We start from the raw sequence: 21,523 nt of genomic DNA on the forward strand, positions 1-21,523 counted from the left end.
GGTTAAAACAATGCAGCCTCTGGGAAGAAGCTGGGCAAGATGTCAAGACTGGCAAACATCGCAGGACTCGGTTGAGCGCGTCTTTAATTCTAGCACTCAAAAGGTAAGCAGATCTCCTGAGGTTGCCGTGCTCTACACAGCGAGTTCCAGGACAGACAGGGATATCCACTGAAAAGCGGGGGTGGGGAAGGAGGTTACAGATCCCAGTGGCACAGCCGTACCCACTGGAAACAGGAGGTTCAGGAAGCCAGCACAGCTGCTTGGCACAGTTCCAGCAGAGCCGCGGTTGCTGCAATCTCTGCCCTTCTAACCTTTGGCTTTCGGTCTCTGTGTGTTACATTCTTGGGGACTTTCTGCATTATGATTCTTCCAAGAAAATGAGATCTAAATCTTTTATTTTTTAGAAAACTCTTGAAATTAACTTTATCTGGCCCCTATTTGGAAGTCCTCCTTATGCTTTGGAGATCATTGAGCACATAGCTAGTGGCCATTACCCATGAATCTTCCTGGGCTGTCTGCCCCTGGGCTATCCAAACAGTATAATGGGTACAGGGCAAACAGACATTTGACAAACTCTCACTGGCCAGGGGAATGGGCTACAAATTCAAGGCTTCTTTTTATTATAGGCTTAGAGATCTCTGAAAATGTAGTTTGAAAACAGGGGGTTGTACAGGGTACATTCCTGGAGACACAGAACTCAGTAAATAAGATAGGTTCACTAAAGTAAACGTGCCCTGCTTTATAACGTAGGAGTTAGGTATTAATATTTTCTCTTCATAAAAAGACTGGTTTGGATATTTTTAGCTTGTCTGTAGTGCTCTCAAACTATAAATATTGCCATCCTAAAAGTAGTCCATGAATGAGGCTGGGTGAGAATTCTGATTGCTCGTGAGAAAACTCCAACAGGGTCCTGGGACCTCGGCCCTCCAAAGCAAGGGTTGTTCATGGAACATGCTTTTGTGCCCCTCCCAAGAGTGGGGTTTACTTCAGATTGCATATTAGCTCATTCTTCGAATGACGTTTCCAAGCAACCTAGGTTGCCCTAGAGGCTCTGTGCAGCCAGAACTCATGTGACTATACCTTGCCTTGTGATTGTATGTAACTTGAACATGTGTGAACCTTGCTCATATGACCTTGCTCAACCCTCAGAATATACATTGTCTGTTGCTCTAAATAAAGTTGGCTATGACATGACACTTTCAACCTCCTTTTTTAATTATTAGATGTAAGTACACTGTAGCCGTCTTCAGACATACCAGAAGAGGGCATCAGATCTCATTACAGATGGTTGTGAACCACTATGTGTGATTCGAACTCAGGACCTCTGGAAGAGCTGTCCCCCTGCGCCCCCACCCTGAATTGTACATCAGTCCTCAAAAGCTTCCCGGGAGTGGCCTTTTCATGCTCCTCTAAGCAGTTCAGGCTGAGCTGGTAACACTAGGAAGGTAGCAACAGGGGGAGCAGAGAGCAGAGGCTCAGCACAGGACACAGAAGAGCAGGGGCAGGAACAGCTGCTTGTGGTCAGATCCCGCTGTGAGCACAGCCAGGCAGTGTCTGCTGACAGCTGAAGAAGCCACAGTGGATGGGTTTGTGAACAGTCAGGGCAGGAGGGAGGAGAAAGAGGACAAAGCGGGCAGAGGTGAGGCTGAAGAGACATAAAGGGCTTCAAGGAGAGAGAGAAGAGAAATCTCAGGTGCCTGTTGCCAAGAGTCCTGGAGAGCTACCAATTCTTCATGGACAAGGGTTCAGACCTTGGGCTGAGAGCTGTAACACAGGTTTCTGCCAAAGGCTGAAGGTCAGGAGTCTGGGACTGTACTCTGACTGAACACTAGAGGGCGCCAATTGCTGGGGATTCCCAGAGCCCCTGTGGCTCCCTGCAAACACTGTGGACAGCAGGGAAACAAAACCTGCCAGGACCAGAAATGGTAAAGCTTCTTGTCTATCCAGGTGGAGGACAAGGACCTTCAGCCAGCAGATCCCTGACATTTCCACACACAGCGCGTAACTATGAGAACGGCTTTCTGACGACTTTGTATAAACATGGCTCTGACATTCCTTTACCACAAAGTGCACCAGAATGTGGGGGCGGGGGATATGAAAGCTGATGAAGAATTTGTATACAAATAAATATTTTAGAATTAATTAGATAAAATCATATGGCAATCTTATCATAGTTACGTTATGAATCGCTCTGACACTGGTTAGAGGATTTATGCAATAGCCTAAATTAAAACATGAAGAATAAATGAGCCTCACGTAGCAGAGACGGATAGGACAATGAAAACTAACTGAGGTATCAGGGTATAAAGTTACCTGTCAGCCAAGTTAAAGCACAGAAAAGGGTAAGTGTTAAATAACCATAAAGTCTGACATGGTTACATTTGATACTTCTGAAAAACAACATGCACATAGGGAAGCTTCACAGAAAATCATCTGAGAAGTCAAGGAAAAACTCATGCTGATGGAATTTCCTTTTCTGTGTAAACAGAGGTACCTCTCAGAGGTAAGGGGTTATTCGAGGTTTCACATTTGCCCTTCCTGTGAACTCACCATTAATATTCGATGATAAATAAAATACATTTATTTATGTAATTTCCTATCTGGTGGTGTACTCAGAATGAGGACACTTGGTCACCGGTTTGCACTTCTGTGCTTCAGGTACATTCTCTTCTCTCCATCCACCCATCATCACATGAGCACCCCTGCCTTTGTTTATGATTCCGGGAGTCTACCTTTGTATGTATACTGTCATACATGATGTGTATTCTATACTTCAATATTTACATGCAACCGTCCCAACAATTAATGTGGTTTGTAATGTGTGTAAAGACTGTTTACTTAATATTTGATCACCTAATAAGAGGGCATACTGTCTATGAAATGAGATGTTGGGGTCTAGGAATCGCCTCACAAACCACAAGGACACTGATCTCAGTCAGACAAGGATAGTTACTGAGCATCTGCCCAGGACTGGTCAATGACGGCCATGGTCCAGATTCAGGAACGGAGCGGTGACCCTGAGTTAAGATCCTACACGGTGTTTAAGCCCCAAAATCCACAGATATCTGCGTTATTTCACCAATCAGGGGGCTTTCTAAGGAACATGTCTTTGTTGTACATTTATCCTGCCCCCTTTGGTGGGTACTCAACTGTGGCTGGGGACTTGCCTTATCTAAAATTCGTGTCCTAACTTGTCTACCAGGATGGGACTTATTTAACATTAATGTCTTAACTTGCCAACCAGGATGTCAATTACCCACGTACATGTCCCTCTCTGCCAAGTAGATTGTCAGTTCCCAGTGAGGTCTTGGGCACTTCAACTTTACCAGATCACTACTCAAAACGGGAATCTTATTCCAAATAATTTTTTATATTGGTGCAGGTGTCTCTCTATGTCGGGGTCTATCCCAAGGGCAACTCTTACCATAAAAGCTTATACACAGGTATAGGAAGTGCTGTTCAGTGGTTGGTTCAGGTTGAAGCTTGTTGTAAGTAACTATGCAAAGCATTTTTATTGACTTTTATCATAATTGGCCAACATATGTAATCAATCTTGGCATTCAAAAGTTTCAGCAGAAACATGAGAAAGTTTCCTTATAATAGCAACCTAGCCAAGTAATTGTTACCAAGGCCTTTTACCTAAGCCTTAATAGGGAGACTTGAAGAGTGAATTCTAGGGCTGTGCCCCCATCTTTCTCCCATCTATAATCTTTGTTTTTGATAACAGAATTATAGAACGACTTGTTACAGGAATAAACACCATCAATGTCCACACAAAGGCCTGTTAGTACACCAGTGGTTAAAGTGACCATAATTACTTCTTCTTCAGAGACCTTTGTGGTTGGTATTTTCTGTGCACAAAGACAACTGGCCTGCTCTTGCTTGCAGTGGGAAATTCTGAACCTTGACTGTCGAAGGCTTTTAGCCAGAGTTTGTTTCATCATGACTGGAACGTTTTCTGAGCACTGGTGTCATCTATGATAGATGCCGGGATGAGGTCTTCCTGTTCAGAAGAGTTTGTCTTCAATGTCTGATGCTAGTCACGAGGCTTTGCTATGTGTCCTGTGTATATCAGTAACCATTCATTCACCTATGACGTTCAATCACACACGCAGAATCGTTTACAGATAGTGTTGGCTCAGAGGGTGACAGCACCAGCCACACCTGATGACCTGAGGTTGATTAGTAAAACTCATAGGGTGGATGGAGGACCAACTCTCACGAGTTTATAAGCCATAGTACGCACACACACACACACACATACACACACACACACATACACACACACACATACACACACACACACATACACACACACATACACACACACACACACATACACACACACACATACACACACACACATACACACACACACATACACACACACACACACACACACACGCACACACATTAAATAGACAAATGTTGTAGAATGTGAACAATTAAAAATCACTTGTACATAAATTCTATCATTGGATTTATTTGAATTCACAAATATGTCATTAACTGTGCCTTCCCATTCATATGTTGAGTTCTAAACCTGGATGCCCCAGAATAGAACTTTATTGGAGACAGAGCCTTGGTTTCTTAGATAAACTGGAGCTGTTAAGTTAAACCCTAATCTGCCATGACTGATAACAGAAAGATTAGGGCACAGATACAGGGGAGGGTCACTCAGAGAAACAGGAAGAGTACTTTGAGACCATGAGGGAGGCCTCAGATGGAATCAACTTTGAGAACACTCTGATTGTAGACTGTGGCTTTCAGGACTCTGAGATTTAAATTCCTGTTGTTTAAGTTGCCCAGACTGTGGTGCTCTGTATGTAAATCCTAGGAAATCAATACAGTAAGTTCTCCACATCTGCTCTGCGGTGCAGATGAGAAGCTCAGAACAAACACAGCGAGTTTGTCACGTGTTCACTTCGATACTCATGTCATCATGAAAGAAGTGGGGAGGGCAGACCCTCCAGGTTTAGAGAAAATGTTTTCAGTCAACTAACTGAGCATGACGTTAGCCACTGGGTTTTAGATTTGAAAATGTTTTAATACATTGACTGATTGATTGATTGACCGACTGAGTGACTGATTGATTGATTCACTGACTGACTTATTGTGTTTGTGTGTGCCAGCATGACACATGAGTCCCTTAGTGTGCTTGTGGAGGTCAGAGCACAGAGGACAGCTGTGGAAGCCATCCCTCTCCATCAAACGTGTCCTGTCAATTGTACTCAGATCATCAGATATGGATGGAGGAGCCTCTTCCCAAGGAGCCATTGTTCTTCACAGATGGGCTTTCCCCTGATTTGATAAACACCTCAGCATGAGTGGTACGTGATCCTGTCAAATGCTGCTTCCCTTCTGCATTCACTGAGATGACCAAACGCCTTTTGTCTTCCTGTTGCTTCTATTTATAATCTCAGATAATGTTGTCCATCCATCATTTCCTGTCTCCCATTAGTGCTTCTCTGGGGTCCTGTTAGCTCATTGAGTGAGTTTAAGACATTTGTTTTTAAACTCTGTCAAGCAATGCACACATCTGTGACTCCTTAGTCTATGAAGCACTGTCTCCATGGGGCCATCTTTCTCTGTTTCTTTGGGTTTGTGTACAATATTTTCTCCCTTTGTTATTTTATTGGTTTATTTTTAGTTTGTTGTTTTTTCTTAAGACAAGGTCCCTTCACATATCCCTGACTGTTCTGGAACTCACTCTGTAAACAAGGCTGGTCTTGAACTCACAGAGATCCACCTGCCTCTGCTTGTAGAGTGCTGGGATCAAAGGCATGCACCACTATGCCCAGTTCTTGAAATGGCTTAAGCATTTGCAAACCAAGTCAACTGTTCCAGGCTTTGCAAATGCTCTTCACCCAAAAGAACTCTTCACTAATCAGCCCCGGTAGAAATAAAGACCCTCCGCAAGTCCTCATGTCTCCTGCTCCCTAGACTGTGCCTGGAAACTACACTTGGAACACAGTTTCCTTTATGTTCTGTGGGCTCCAAAACTGTGATTTGGCAGGGTCAGGGGCCCTAATCTCTGTGTTCTTCTTCCCATTGTTGCTGCATTGAAGTCGGCTCCCTTTTCTGATCCCCTGCCCCATACACACACTATTGGCTTCTCCAGGATGGGTGGCTGAAGCTGCCTTCTTGGGCTACAGACTGAGACAGGAGATCTTCAACAAAATTGGCAACATTCCCTCCCATCCACAGCCCAAGTAAGACGGCTAGATAAATTGCCCAGGTATGACTCTCAGAGCATTTTATTTCTATAGGTACAGAAATTATTATGGGATTTTTGCTGTGTAAATAATCATGAAGTTATTCAACGCTGTTCTCTGGGCTCTGTATCATGCAAAAGGACCTCAGCTGCTGCGTGCTGTTCCCAGAATCATGAGGCTCTTGGCACTTGTGGTCACTTCACACCTTGGCCATACCTGTGAAAGGAAGCATCACACCTCAGAACTGTGACTTTTCACAGGGCCACTGTAGATTCTTGGAAGCCACAGACACCTTCAGAACTTAGTTAAACCTCCTTGTCCCCAAAGCACCATCTGAATCTTCTACTAAGAGCATGAGCCTCCTCCTGCCCTTTCTAACACATCCCCACAGTTACCAGGTTAATAGGTGGTCATAAGCCACGTAAATATTGGAAGTTTATTCACACACTCACCACCTAAAGCTCCTGGATCTTGGCAAGGGAGGGGACAGGCAGAGACAGGCATCACCAATAAACATTTGGGTGTGTTCCTTATACACTAAGGCTTGAGGCCCTCATATGTGCTGAAAGTTTTGCATACTGCAATTTGAGAATATTTTCATAAATTCTTTATATTTGACTTAAAATATAACGACTCAAGGTGGAAAATATTGTGTAATTGCGAAAATCTTCAGTCCAGGCAAAGCATGAAGGTTCAGGAACATAGTTCGATGATGGAGTGTTTGCCTCAAATTAGATGGACCATGCTCAGGAACCTGTGTTCAACTGGTACTGAGTAAATTACTGTCATCAGAGACGGCTGAGGAGGTTCCACTGAGTCTTCAGTGAGCTGTGAGACCCTCATATACACTTCCCCTTGCTTCCTCCTTCAGTGCTCTTGGGGGATGAGTGTGAGCTCTGTGCTGTGAGTGTGCACCCCCTGTCTCCTGCAAGTCACAGCCAGCTGACTGCTGCAAAGCCAAGTCATGATGAGCGCCTGGTGCAGTTCCACTCTGACCACAGAAGGTGACTTTGGGAAACCTTTGCTTTTCTTCTTCACCTGTAATGTATATTGTCTGACGTGGCATCTGTGGTCCTTGCTCTAAGGGTCTAGGCCTGAAGACCCTTGTATGGTGAGCACATCCCATAGAGCCAAGTCCTCCCCTCCCTAAGTTTGACAGACAGAGTCCTTTCACTCGGGTTAATGACATTACATCCACCTGCACCTTCAGGACAAGGCAGAGCAGCGAGTGTGTGTGGCTCTGCCCTCAGTGCTTTTCCTGACGTGTCAATCATGAATTCTTCCCTCATTCATGACATTTCCACAGTGCACAGCTTCCTTCTCAGCGAGGATGTTTCAGGAGGATCTTAGAGCCTCAACTCATGTCATGTATAACCGTGGATTTTCACATATTACTATTTATTTTTACAACATAGCATAATATGTTCTATCTTGATTGGTGGTAATTTTGAAAAGGCAGTCATTTAAATTTAAATAGAGGAAGAACATTACATTTCATTCATCTTGAGATTCATTCATCCTGAGAGAATAACTCACAGCAGATGGACACAGGAATCAGAACAAAAGGAAACCACATGTTACACCTTCTTTTCTTAAGACAATGATGTATGATAGGAGCAGACACAGAGACTCACGGCCAAACATTAGGCAGAGCTCAGGAACTTCACAGAAGCTGGGGAAGAAGGATTATGGGAACCAGAGGCACAGAGGACACCAGGAGAACGTGGCCCACAGAATCAACTAAGCAGGGCTCATAGACGCTCCCAGAGACTAAAGCAGCGATCATGACGCCCGCATGGGTCTGCGCTCCGCCCTCTGCATATGTTATGGCTGTTAGGTGGGTGTTCTGGAATTCCTAACTGTTGGCGTTGGGGTGTCTCTGACTCTTTTGCCTGCTCATGGGAGCCTTTCCCTCCTGCTGGGCTGTCTTATCCTGCCTTGATAGGAGGGTTTGTGCCTAGTCTTACCTCACCTTGCTATCCTGTGTTCTGTTGATATCACTACTCATTTCTGAAGGGAAACAAAGGAACAGTGGATCTGGGGTGTTGCAGTAAATATTAAAACATGAATTGGCTTATCTCTATGTCGGCCCCACGCTCTCACTCTGAGGGTCAGCTTCTGGTACGGAGCTGCGTGCACAGACTCTGTCACTTGGTCCAAGCCGCCCCCACAGTCTCACTCCGTCTGCATGACTCTCTTCCCTTGACGGTTTACTCTGCCTGTTTACTGCCTCTATCCCGGGGTGTTTCTTTTCCCCAAAATCTCAACCCAAGCACAACTCTAATGCCCAATAGCTTTTCATACAAGTTTATATATCAAACTCTCAATCCACAAACCCTCTACACAGTAAGATTACATCAAACAAAGATACAAACCGCCCTTCTATATGAGATATTGGACCTATAAAAATCTTTAAATGTTCATAGCTACTTAACGCCAATAAGGCCTATCTGGAACTAATTCGTCCTTCCCGTGGTCCATCTTGGAACCCTCTTTTGGTCCTCTCCTGTCCTCTGACCTCTGACCCTCTCTTCTTTACCCTGCCTAATCACCTGCGCGCTCTCTCTCTCTCTCTCTCTCTCTCTCTCTCTCTCTCTCTCTCTCTCTCTCTCTCTCCTCTGTTTTACTAATTAAAATGGGAAGGCACAGGTGAAGTGACTTGGCAGCCCTTCTAGGGAAAGTGAATTAGCATTAAAATACAGCTGTAGGGCAATCTACACTGGGGGATAGGAGAGGTGGGGGTGGAACTGGTAGGAAAGACAGCAGGGAGGGAGGCTGTGGTCAGGGTGTTCTGTATGAGAGAAGAATACAGAAAAAGAAAAAGGATAGTAGTGTGTGAGCTGGGTGAGCAGGACAGACAGCAGGGTCGGTAACTACGGAGAAAACTCAGAGACAGGACTGGGTGGGTACAGAGCAGAGCATTCACAGAGGACTTCCTTTTGTTCATTTCACCGAAAAGACCTTCAAGTTTGTCCCTGCTCACCAGTTCAGTGTCGCAGCTCCATGTGCAATGGACACAGCAAGGGTCCACCTCAGTTTAAAGCCATCCAGGACTCCGGGGGCTCAGTGTGTATCACCCCCGTCTCTTCCCCCAGGTCAGTGGCTTTGTTTTTTCTGTTAGCATTGGAATATCTTCCAGAGTTATGGTTTTTCTTACAGTTTTAAGCTATTGCTTTGAAGATGAGCAGCCGTCTGTCAGCGCTGAAGAGTGTAGACCGCCATAACTTTGGATTAATAAGAAGCCCATCGGTTCCATCTTAGTCAGAGTGACACTCGGGAAGCCACTCCTGTTGGCTTTACTCACAGGCCCTGGAGAAAAGATATTTTACATCTACAAGGAAAGGGAGGCTAGAAATGTGGAAGATGGAGAGACGGTGTATATGAAGGGTTCCATGGCTTAGGGATGGGTGAAGAGAGAAAGTATGTCTACAGTGGTCATGGTACGCTACACGGTTCTGTGTCATAACTGGGCTTCCTTATATAAAACTGCAGTGTTGAAATCTAACCTTTCTATATGTCAGGGAGATGAACCACAGCAGTAAGGCTGCTTGACAGAAACTAATCAGGGAAAAAGTCCTAAGGAAAAAAAGCCACCAAAACGGCTTCATAAACTTTACATAGGATCTGGGGAAAGTGGAACGCTTTGATAACTAGAGGGAGGATTTGACGGGTCAGTTGTGCGTGACAGGCGCAGGCAACTGTGTTTTCCCCGTTTATGGCTGCAAATGTGGAGAGGGGACTTAAAAGCTAAAGGCTGGGGTTTTGTTTTCCCGCTGAGTCTCCTCAGCACTGCCAGTGTGTGCACGGGCTTAGGGTCATGTCCTGGAGCACAGGTGGCCTCTTAGGGACTGTATCCTTGAAGAAACTGACTCTCCACCCCTGGCAGCCATCAACTGTCAATGCGTCCCCAGCTGAGGTTGGAACTCCATGCCCAACTCCCCCGTAGCATGCTGGGCTTCTGTCTGACTTGGGCTTCTGCAGGCTACCACATGAGTTCATGTGTACAGCTGCTCTGCTGTGTCTAGAAGACAGTGATTCATTGCAGTTCTGGACCATTTCTGCCTTTGCAGTCATTCTGCCCCCTCTTCTGTGATGATGGTGGAGGCTTGGTTGGGGATGGGATGGGAAGCGGATGTGCCATTTGGGGCCGAGTTCTTCAGAATCTATTATTCTCTACATGTTGTGGGTGCAGCACACCTATAATCCCACCACTTGAGAAGTGGAGGCAGGAGAATCAGGAGCTCAAGGCCATCTTCAGCCACACAGAGAGTCAGAGGTCAGCCTGGACTAAGGGGCAACCCTAGCTCAGAAACACAACAGAGCCCAACCAGAAGGAATTATGAAAGCACTCAGTTAATGTACTCAATTTAAGGAAAGAACACTGAAAGCTATAGCCACATTATATAACATGTGCTGTGTGTGTGTGTGTGTGTGTGTGTGTGTGTGTGTGTGTCTGCATGTGAGTGTGTGTCTGTCTGTGTGTGTGTGCGTGCATGTGTGTGTGTGTGAGTGTGAGTGTGTGTGTGTGTGAGTGTGTGTGAGTGTGTGTGTGTAGCAGTGTACATAGAGTCTGGTACTAGCCAGTTTCAGTTCATGTAACCATTAGGGTGTTTGGAACTCAGCCAATAAGGGAATAACACAGCTGAGGTACTGAAAATACCATCTGAACTCATGAGATGCTTCTCCTTGGATGCAACACCTTTGATCCAAAATGGAGGTCACTGTAGACAGCAGTGAAGCAGATCCCACAACCAGGAATAGTCATATGTCATTATCACTGAAAGTCACAATTAGCACAAAATTGAGCATCAACATGTCTCTTGACTGAAAGAAGAGGCTCCATAGAGATGCTTTGACCCCCTTTCTGAAACAGAAGGCACCATTTATTTTTTGACAGCGCTCAGCGGCTGCCAACCCATCTTCACATCTATCAAGTTTGATTCAGCCGACACTCATGTATGGACAATAGGTACCTAAGCATTACTCTTTCAGTCCTGCTGTATCAGAGCAACCAGTTGAACCCAGTGGAGAATTCATCTCATGGAATCCTGCTTTAAGATGACCGACAAAGGCTTATATCCGAAGCTGACTCTCTGCTTGAATCCAATTGTCCTTGTTAGTTGAAAACACGTTTAACTGTTATTCCACTGTCCTCAGCTGACTTAAGTGAGTTCCAAGGTTTTTAACTTCACAGATGGATGCCTGTCGGTGCCCACGTTCACACAGGTTGGCTCTGAAGCTCAGCTGTGCTGCGCTGATCCTTCTTGTCCTGACCGTGATTGGCATGAGTGTTTTAGGTAAGTGAGGCTAGAACTTGTGCTTCAGAATTCTTCCTCTGCTTCTGTTATAAATATCTGTGTCTCTTCACATGATTTGGAACCCTGGAGTCTGGGGGCAGGACAATGACATGAGTAGGTACAGAACAGTATCCCATTCCCAGTGAGAAATTTCACATTTCTTTCATGTTTCCAAATCCTTCTGAGACCCATTAGGGGCTATTACACATGAAGGGCTCTCTAAGAGGCCCAAGCACAGCAAAGATGGCGTCAGCAGATTTTGTCCTTTCCTCGTTCCTCTCTCTTGCTAAAGCCCTCAAGGTCTATTCTCTTATTCAGACACTTCCTTATGCCGGATTCATTCCTGAGGCTAGTCACTGGGGACCAGCTATCAAAGTATGAAGGTTCAGTAATCAAAATCCATTATTTGGCTACCTTGACTAACCTGTCAATCAGGACTTCCCAACTGACCCGAGCACAAACTTTCCCCTTTTCTCCTTAAAACCCACTCTTGCAAAATCACCTGCTGCTGTCTTTGCCTGATTCAGAGGCAACCCCACTTGCAATCCCTCCAGGATAATAAGTGTCCTTTGTGCTGAGAATTTGGTGTCTGAGTGTGTTCTGAGCTGACTCCAGGTGCCTGTAATGTACACACAACACTACATGCACCCTGAACCTAAAAGAAAATAAATCATTATCATGACAAAAACACAACAAAGGAAACTAAAAGACTCAAGTGTCTGTTTATTACGTGTCTACTAAACTCAGTAGCAGCGAGCTGTCTATTATGGAGAATGTGCTAATACTCATTCTGAAGATGAGGAGTCAGTGGGTAAGTCAAGAGTCTCTGTAAGGCCAGTGGATAATGTGTGACTAAACTGAGGTGCAAACCCATATGTTCTGTGTTTTACTTCTTCATCTATATATTGTGTCTCCCAACTTATGCCTCAGCCTAGTTTCCTAATCTTTTATTCTCAGTCCAGATGTTCGGTTTGTTGAAATAACTTGGTTTCCTGGAGTGAGAAATGGAACACACGTGCTCTACCATTCATTTCAGCATTAATCCTCTCTGTGTGTTTTCTCATTTACTAGTTCGAGTCTTAATACAAAAACCATCCATAGAAAAATCCTGTGTGTTTATTCAAAAGAACCTGAACAAAACAAGAGGTAATTTTTATGCCTTGTATTTTTCAAGAATAATAGCTGACGTTTCCTATTTGCCAGGGGTTACATCAGCCAAGGCTTACAACAGCCAACTGTGAAGACAATATATCCCCATAGAGGAAATTCCTGCATAGAAACTTGTTGAGGGTCCTGTGATTGGTAGTTAGTAAAGCTGGTAACATCTTTGAAACTTGAAGCATGTGATCTTAACCCCTTGGTAATACTGCCTCAGGATGCTAGCATATTGATCATTAACTTAAGAAAACACTGTGTCGAACAGTTAACTTTGTCTAAAGTAAATTAATAGAAAAAGTTTATTCCTTGTTATTTTTATTTCTTTGATATGTCATAACAGCAATCTTATTCCTGCACATGTTAATAAAAGTGTGTGTTAGTAAAGCAACTACTGTGTGTAACCAGCTGTGGTTCAGCAAGAACAGGGTAGACATACACCATGTCTTCCTCTCTCTCCAGACAGTCCAGCTAAGTTGACATGTTCCAAGGACTGGATTTTACACCAAGACAAATGCTTTCATGTTTCTCAAGCTGCCGACACTTGGAAGGAAGGTCTAGCTGACTGTGAAGGAAAAGGAGCCACTTTGCTGCTCATTCAGGACCAAGAGGAACTGGTAAGTTGTTCAATGAATTAGAGGCATGAGCACATTCTTCAAAGGAAGTGGAGACTCTACAGTACGGAAGCTCACAGTCTGAGAGACTGATTGGACACGTGAGCCAATAGCTGCCTGTGTAATGTGAATGCCCTTGAATTATAAGTATGGGGCACAGATTTCACAAAGGAAGAGTCAACTGTGTTGGGAACTCAGGACAGTACATGTGACCCTTGAACTAGGTTTCAGGAGGCTGGTAGAATATGAGTCACCAATACAGACTCAGGGTTAAGTCCGCTGCTCTGTTTTGGTTGTAGAGATTTCTTCTGAACTCAATCAAGGAAAAAGATCATTCATTTTGGATTGGATTAAGTTACACATGGCCAGACAAGAACTGGAAGTGGACAAATGATTCGACTTTAAATTCCAATGTGTGAGTACCAGAGGAGCTAATGTGAATATTTATTTCTGGTCAGAACACTGTAGGGCCCTAACACTGATACACGAACAGTCTGAAAATAGGATTCCAAAGGTAAAAATTTTCATGTATGAAATGATACCAGCCTTTTATAAGGTCATATGTATGTATGTATGTATGTATGTATGTATGTATGTATGTATGTATGTATACAATGATGTTCTAAGGCTGGGGACTAGACTAATTCCTTTAGAAAGAACATGCATTTATTAATTTATTTATTTTTACTTATTCACTTTATATCCCATTCACTGCCCTCCCCCAGGTCAGCCTCTTCCACAATTCTTTCCCCCTCCCCCTTCTCTGAGTGGATGGGGCACTCCTGGGCATTCCTCAAATGTGTGTTTTTAAAATTCCTACCTAGCGTCTATAGGCACATAGAACTTTTTTCTCCCCCCCCTTACACTTTATGTATGTTTCAAAGAATTCCTTAAATGGCACTGTTCATTCTGTGGTTCAAATATCCCATATGGTCTCATGTAGTTTCTCAGTCCCAACCAGCAGAGGAAGAGTGAGTGTGGAAGGAGGAGAAGGTGTTAGCCTGGAGCTTCCACAGCTGAGAGAAATGGCCACAAAGTCACAGGTTGCATTACAGCTGAATTATGAAAAAGACAATTATTTGAGAGGCTGTGACAGAAACAGGCTTAATTAAATCAGCTTTCATTGTTGTAACAAAATCTCACAGATAAACAGAGTGGAAAAGCATCTTTGTTTCACAGTTCAAGGGGCCTCATTTTCTTCCTGTGTGAGTTGTCATGGTAACCATGAATGCAATGAGAGAGCTTAACTTCAGAGTTAAGATACACATTTTAGCAAGGTTCATGGTTGTATAACAAGAGCAGAATATTCATTCATTTCATGAGCAATGTATGTAGGATTCAGTCAAAGGTCTATACAGTGCTTTCAGTGAGGTTTGCAGGAGTGACACACAAGATTGCTCTAATAATCTTGCTTGAGTAAATTTAAGCAAATCACACAAATTTATATGGAAAATACACTTATTACCCAGAACACATGGGATTGGAATGTAAAATGCTGAAACATATTTAGGCTGACTTAACATGTAATGACAACGTGTGAAGTATAGAAATTATTAAACATACCACGTTGGCGTACAGTGGGGAAGTGAAGTGTACATAGAAAGCTCAGGACAATATGACACTGATTAGACAGAAGCCATTGGTAAACCTGGAGGCCGCCATGTTCAGTCAGGAGGGCATCAGTCAAGGAAGTGCACTGTTGTTTGAGCCTTCTGTCCCTGGCTTTCAGGTAACAATAGGGAGAAACAGTTTTTCCAACAGGATTGTTTGGGAAATTAATTAGGAATGTCAGAGAGCTCCTCAGCAGTCTAGAAGGAGAAGACCTGGGAAGCCTTAAAAGGAATTTTGAAAGAAGTCATTGACTTAAACAGATCAGCATGAAGGAAGTAATCCTGAGAGCTGAGGAAAGATTCTGAGGGGTGGAAGATGGAGAATCATGGCTGGACTAGCATGTGGACCACCAGGATGACCTCAGATTGTCTCTCACGGTCAAGGACCCCATGAAGAACTAAACAAAGAAAGGACACCCTGGAGAGAGCCCCACACACTGTCATGTGCCACCTTCTTTTAAAATCTATCAGTGAGTCTAGAACTCATCTCTCTAGTTAAACCACATGCATGTGTACGTGTGTGTGTGTGTGTGTGTGTGTGTGTGTGTGTGTGTAATGCTTCTCTGCTTGCTATTCCTCTATTTTTAGAGATGTATTCATTTTGTTTTATGTATATGTGTGTTCACATGCACATATATGTGCATGCCACACAAATCAATGCCTGGTGTCCACAGAAGCCAGAAGAGGGTATCAGATCCCTTGGGACTGGAGTTCCAGACACTGAGCATCCTGTGGGTTCTGGGAACTGAACTCAGATCCTGTCCTAGAGCAGCCGGTGCTCTCAGACACTGAGCCATCTCTCCAGCCCCTGACCCTGTATATGAAACTGAAGAGCAACCACAGGAAGCTTTCACATGGTGTGTTAGAATCAATGCAGTAGAATGAGGAGACTGATTATCTCTCCCTGAGCCTTCTCTGTTTCATGCAAGATTCTTCCTGGAAGGATTCTTTGCCAATGAAGAAACAGCAGCTTTTAGAGGTTCCTATGAGCTCTGTCTTCAATGTTTACAGCATGCTGCTTGTATTCATTGTACTCAGTGGCTGTACATTCTCCTCTCTCCTCTAAAGTCCACAGGAAACCAATGGCAGACGAGATAATTATAGGAAATCCTAAACACTAAGGGTGGCTATTCTCTTTCTCCTCAGATTAGAAATCACTGGTGACTCTAAAAAGGCCAGCTGTGCCGCCATCTCAAGGGACAGAGTGGTTTCTGAGAGCTGTGATTCAGACAACTTCTGGATCTGCCAACAGGAACTAAAACGGGAAACCACATGTAATGACTCCTGACTGTGAATCGCATCTGGATTACTTTCCATTCACACCAGCTCTGCACCTCACCTGTCTGTGCTGCCTGCCTCCCGGTGCAGCGGAGACACAGCACCGTGAGTCTTACAGATGCCCGTGTCCAGTTCCTTTGTTCTGTAAAGGAGACAGAGATGTTGAAGTGTCACTCTATGTGAGGGGCTCTTGGAAAGAAGCCCTGGCAGCTGAGGGGTACTGGACTCTGATCCTGGAGTCTGTGACCTCCACTGTCTGTGTCTGACCTCATCTGCCAAACAACCACAAGAAAACCATTTGCAAAAATCATTAAAATGCTCTTAATTCAGGGACTGGCGCCTCATGTTTGAGTTAAGGGCACTGGGAAGGCTGAGCCAGGAGAATCAAGAGTTCAAGGCCAGCCTGGGTGTGGTGTGTTGGTTCCCAGTTGGTGGTACTGTTTGGGAAGGTTTAGGAAGTGTAGCCTTGCTGGAGGAATGTCACTGGGGGAAGCCTTTGAGAGCAAAAACCTCACTGACCTGTAGTTTGCCCCGCTTCATGCTTTCGGTTCAAAGACACGAGCTCTTGGTTTTCTGCTTCAGGTGCGATACTTTCTGCCTTCTTCCTGCCATTAAGGACTCTGACCCCATGGAACAAAAAGCCAAATTAACCTCTTTCTTCTATGGGTCGCCTTGGTCATTGTGTTTTATCATAACGACAGAAAAGTAACTAATTCACTGGACCACAGAATATGTTAGTCAGAAATAACAACAACATTGCTCTTGGCAGTTAGCTGGTGGGAAGATGTCTACAACCAAGGCAGGCAAGCCCAGGGTACAATTTAGTAACTTGGGTGCTGCTTCATTTGAGTCACACACACACACACACACACACACACACACACACACACACACACACCTCTCCTTTGGTGGTGCCCTTGGCAGCCTATGTACACACACCCTCTCTAGAGCTTGACCTAGCAAACTGTTAGCACCCAAAACCACCACACATACCCCAAGACCACCACATACACCTCAAGACCACCAGATCCATGGAGCTGCACTTTAAGCCTACCTTAAACCATGGAAAAAGTCTTTCATCCCCTAAGGACCATCAAACATGGGCAGTCTCTGATAGACTGTGTTATTAATGTATCTGGGAATGATGAGAAATGGGTCTGTCTAGACTGGTTTGGGGTACATGCTCAACAAGGCAAACTGTGTCCCAAAGCCAATCTGTTAAGACTATCTCTGATTTACCGGCTCATGCCTAGCACAAATAAACATTCATATTATTAGAAACAAGCCAGGTCTAATGGAATCATTTCCTTCATGGAGGGTCCCCCAAGCCTCTGTGTGCATGACATAAAACTATCCAACATGACAACTACACATCTCACGACTAACGGGGACAGATGACAAGTGTGGTTTGTTTACACTGCTCACGGCCTGGTTAGCTGCCTTTGAACTAGTAACGTTTTCCTAAGTTAGGGTTTGTGGCAGTTACCAGTTAAACACAGACAAAAATAGCCCAAATGAATAATGAAAACAAACCAACCAACCAACACCTCCAAAATGTGTAGTTATCGTCATCAGAGCAAAGAAATCTGTAGCAAGCGACTCAAGATCATTTGAAGTGTAGTTAACAAAATTACCTGAACTACAAAACTGTAGTGGCATGAAGTACAAATGCAGCTGTCCTCTGACGCTATGTCCCTTAACTTTTGCTACATGACGTCATCTCAGCATCCAGTGGCTTTGTTCTTAAGATGAGATGAGCTGGGTGGTACCGCTGGCCCAGTCTCCGCAGACCCACACATCTACAGAACCCTGACTGGTTGAGACCCGGCTGAGCTCCACCTCATGTGGGACGAGAGCTCAGGGACCATGTGACTGACACACTCGTGCAACTCCAGTTCTCTGCCGGGTGTATGCGGTCACTGCATAGGTGCCAACTTAGAACTCACCCTCCTCACATTCTCTTAGGTAAATCAAGTCAAAAGAGCACCCCAGACTCAAGGGTAGGGAACCTGCGGTCTTTAGAGAAGGTGGTTCAAAGTCACTTTAAAATCAGTATGTGTCCACTGGTGCCTGAGAACCCTACCAATGACCACATCCACAAAAACAATGATTCTTTGTCCTTGGGTCACTGTGGCCGGCCCCTCTGTAAGGGTGAGGATCATCTCCCTACCGTGCTGAGTTCGGGCTGGTCTTGTGTAAATAACCCCAGCTGCTGAGAGGAATTCAGTGGCTATGTCATTTCTGAAAGACACTTCTGGCCCTCAGATTCTTCCTACCTCCTCATCTGCAGTGTTCTCCGAGCCCCGGGAGCGGGGGTTAATACAGGTGCCCATTTAGGGCTGGTACCCAGTCCCTTATCCTCAGCATCTTAATCAGCTATGCATCTCTCTGTCGGGGGCTGTTCACTACACAAAGAGGCTTCTCTTGACCAAGGCAGAGAGCAAGTCTAGGGGTATAAACATACATACGTTTAGGAGGCAATTTGACAGCATGGCCACTTAGAAAAATAACAATGGCAGGTTCCGTCAAGGCAAAAGAAGAAGGTCCGGGTGTTTTCTAATTTCCTGAATGCAAAATTCACAGCTGCAACTTCGGAAGGGTAGCGTAAGGCAACAGGATCCTGGAAGGAGCCCTGAGCAAGGTGATGGTGGCTTAGTACACAGTGCAATTTTCCTTAGAAGGCCAGTCTGTCTCCCTTTCCAGAAAGGAATATGTAACATTTCAATCTTGCTAGTTCAAAATCTCCCCCACCATTGTGGCCTCTTCATTCTTCATCTGTTACTTTATCCAGCCTCCCTGGTAGGAGCTGCTGGTAGGGGTCTTCTGAAAAGGAGGGGTGATTAACTTTCTAATTATAAAGGTCAGAGGAAGAAAAAGGCCAATACTGTAGGAGCTGTAAATCATTCTGGTCAGCTGGGGGAGCCTCAACAACCCTGAGGGGAAGTGTCACAGTTGAGTCGGCTGGCCCCTCAGAAGTAGTGGCTCCCCACCCACCACCGGCTCTGTGTTCCTGTTGAGGGACCTCCCTCTCTAGTCCCCAGGGCCTGAGCTGAAGGTGGGTAGATCAATAGGTTCCCTCGGGTGGCCAGCCTACTTCAAAGGCAGGCCACTCGAGGAGCAGAAAGTTAGCCAAGGCTTTTTCTTACTATCACTGATAAATTCCGTCCTCTTGCCCTAACGTCTGTCCAATGGTCCTTGGTCAGAGACAAAGGGGTCGACACAGTTTGTCCCATAGTAAAACTAGGAACAGAGACAACACAGTGACAAAAACAAAAGACACTAGCACTTCCAAACACACTTGTTCGCGTCGAGACCTATTCAACCAGCCAAACGCTACCTCTGACAGGGTGGAGTACCATTTCCACTCCCTTTCTGACAGAAAGAGCACCCTGTCTCCCTTGTTCTGCCAGACAACAGCCAGACTCTCCTGACTGTCCCTTACCCTGGGCACTTCCTCCAGGGTCACCCTTGGAATGTCTTCCAGGGATGCAGCCTGCGGGCCTTAGAACATCTCCCTCTGCAGCCGCTGGGTCCTTACGGCCCTCAGCGGCAGCTGCCAGAATTCCAGAAACCAAGAACCAGACTCAGCGGCCGCACACACACAAACATACCAGACTCACACTACTGTACCTCCAAGGGGTGTCTTCGAGTTTCTGGGGACCCCTTGTATCCAGGATGAGCCCCTACAATGTAGGAGCCCCTTTCGGGGACCCCCACTCGAGTCTCAGGACACGGGGTTACCCAATGAAATGCGAGAGACCTTCCTGCTGCAAAAGCACGAGGTAGTTTAACGATGGAGCTCCGGGCCGATACATATCTCATGCAGGAGACAGAGGTAAGGACCCTGAACTCAATTAGGGGTGCATATTTATAGGGAAAATTATATAGGCAGTTAGCAACAAGCACATAATAATTTTATTGGTTTATTCAAATTGGCACTCTCTGTCTGCTTTTGGATATGATTCAACTCTAGACAACTCTGTTTTGGGGGCACACTGACCTTCATACTAGTTTTTCTCAGGACTGCAAGGCCAGCCCAGACCTTATCGAGTCTAGCCGGTCTGGGTTTGGATCATTTCTTTAAACAAGTTATTTTGTTTTCAGCCTTGAAGCATACTTGTCCTCAAAGCAGGTTCAGTGGGGCCAACTTGAAATTTTAACTCTTTCACTGCCATTACTGACCAAGGCAGGAGACTCAGAAGCAGGAGACATAATTGGCCCCAAACAGCTGGCTCCTCTGGTAAAAATAACAGAGATCCAGACATTTGATATTTTCATTGAAATTTTGATCCTCTATACAAAGACATAAAACCCAGCCCAGGAGTTGGCTCAGTGGTAAACAGTCCCAACTGCTCTGTAGAGTGGTTCAGCTTCCTGTAACTCTAACTCCAGTCGATCTGACACTCTGCTGGCCTCTGTGAACACTGCACACACACATACATGCACACACACACACACACAAACCACACTCACACACCACACACACTCACACACATACACACACATACATACATACATACACAAATGACACTCACACACCACACACACTCACACACACATACATACAAACATATATATACACACACAAACCACACTCACATACCACACACACTCACACACATACACACATACACATACACACACACCAAATCTTTTAAAAAGAAATAAAAGTGTACATATTTCTATTGAAAGACCCCCAAATTGAGGAAGCCCCTTACTCAAGTACCGGGAAAACACAAACCCAAGAACTCACAGAGATCCAATCTTGCTGCAATCAGGCAAGAGGTTTTTTTCGGGGGGTGGGGGCAGAGCTCTGGGGACAACACATAACTTACGCAAGAGATAGAGGAGTCGACCCTGAACTCAATTAGGGGGACATGTTTATAGAGAAAATTACATAGATAGTTAGCAACAAGCACATAGCAATTTCATTGGTTCATTCAAATGGGCACACTCTGTCTATCTTGGACATGGTTCAACTCTACGCCACCCTGTTTTGGGGCACACTGACCTTCATACTTGTTTTTCTCAGGACTGCAGAGCCAGACCTTATCAAGACCAGGTGGTCTGCGGTTTTTGTTCTCATCCTTGAGACATACTTGTCCTCAAGGCAGGGTTAGTGGGGCCAACTTAAAATTTTAACTCTTTTACTATCATACAGTGTTTAGATATATAATATCTGAAACAGGATACACATAGCTAACGTCTCAAACATTTGTCATTTCTTTATTATGAAAGCATTAAGTCATTCTTTTAGCTTTTCCCCTCTTTTAAGTGCTTCTCGTTATCTATAGTCACCCTGTTGTGCAATAGCACGTGAGAACTTTATACTCCCGCCCAGTGATAACGTAGTT

The 21,523-nt window shown here is 44.8% G+C and overlaps 1 protein-coding gene across 1 annotated transcript; it reads left to right on the top strand.

Moving 5' to 3' along the window:
- Nucleotides 1–11,409: 11,409 nt before the first annotated feature.
- Nucleotides 11,410–19,848, top strand: LOC308418834 (killer cell lectin-like receptor subfamily B member 1A; the record flags this gene model as incomplete). Its single annotated transcript, XM_080914396.1, has 6 exons — nt 11,410–11,512; nt 12,584–12,658; nt 13,130–13,284; nt 13,581–13,696; nt 16,038–16,165; nt 19,580–19,848. The coding sequence occupies 6 exons, from the start codon at nt 11,410–11,412 to the stop codon at nt 19,846–19,848; spliced, it is 846 nt and encodes a 281-aa protein (XP_080770522.1).
- Between the last annotated feature and the right edge of the window lie 1,675 nt (nt 19,849–21,523).

The sequence above is a fragment of the Micromys minutus genome (assembly GCF_963924665.1).
Source record: "Micromys minutus genome assembly, chromosome: 3".
Classification (NCBI taxonomy): Eukaryota; Metazoa; Chordata; class Mammalia; order Rodentia; family Muridae; genus Micromys; species Micromys minutus.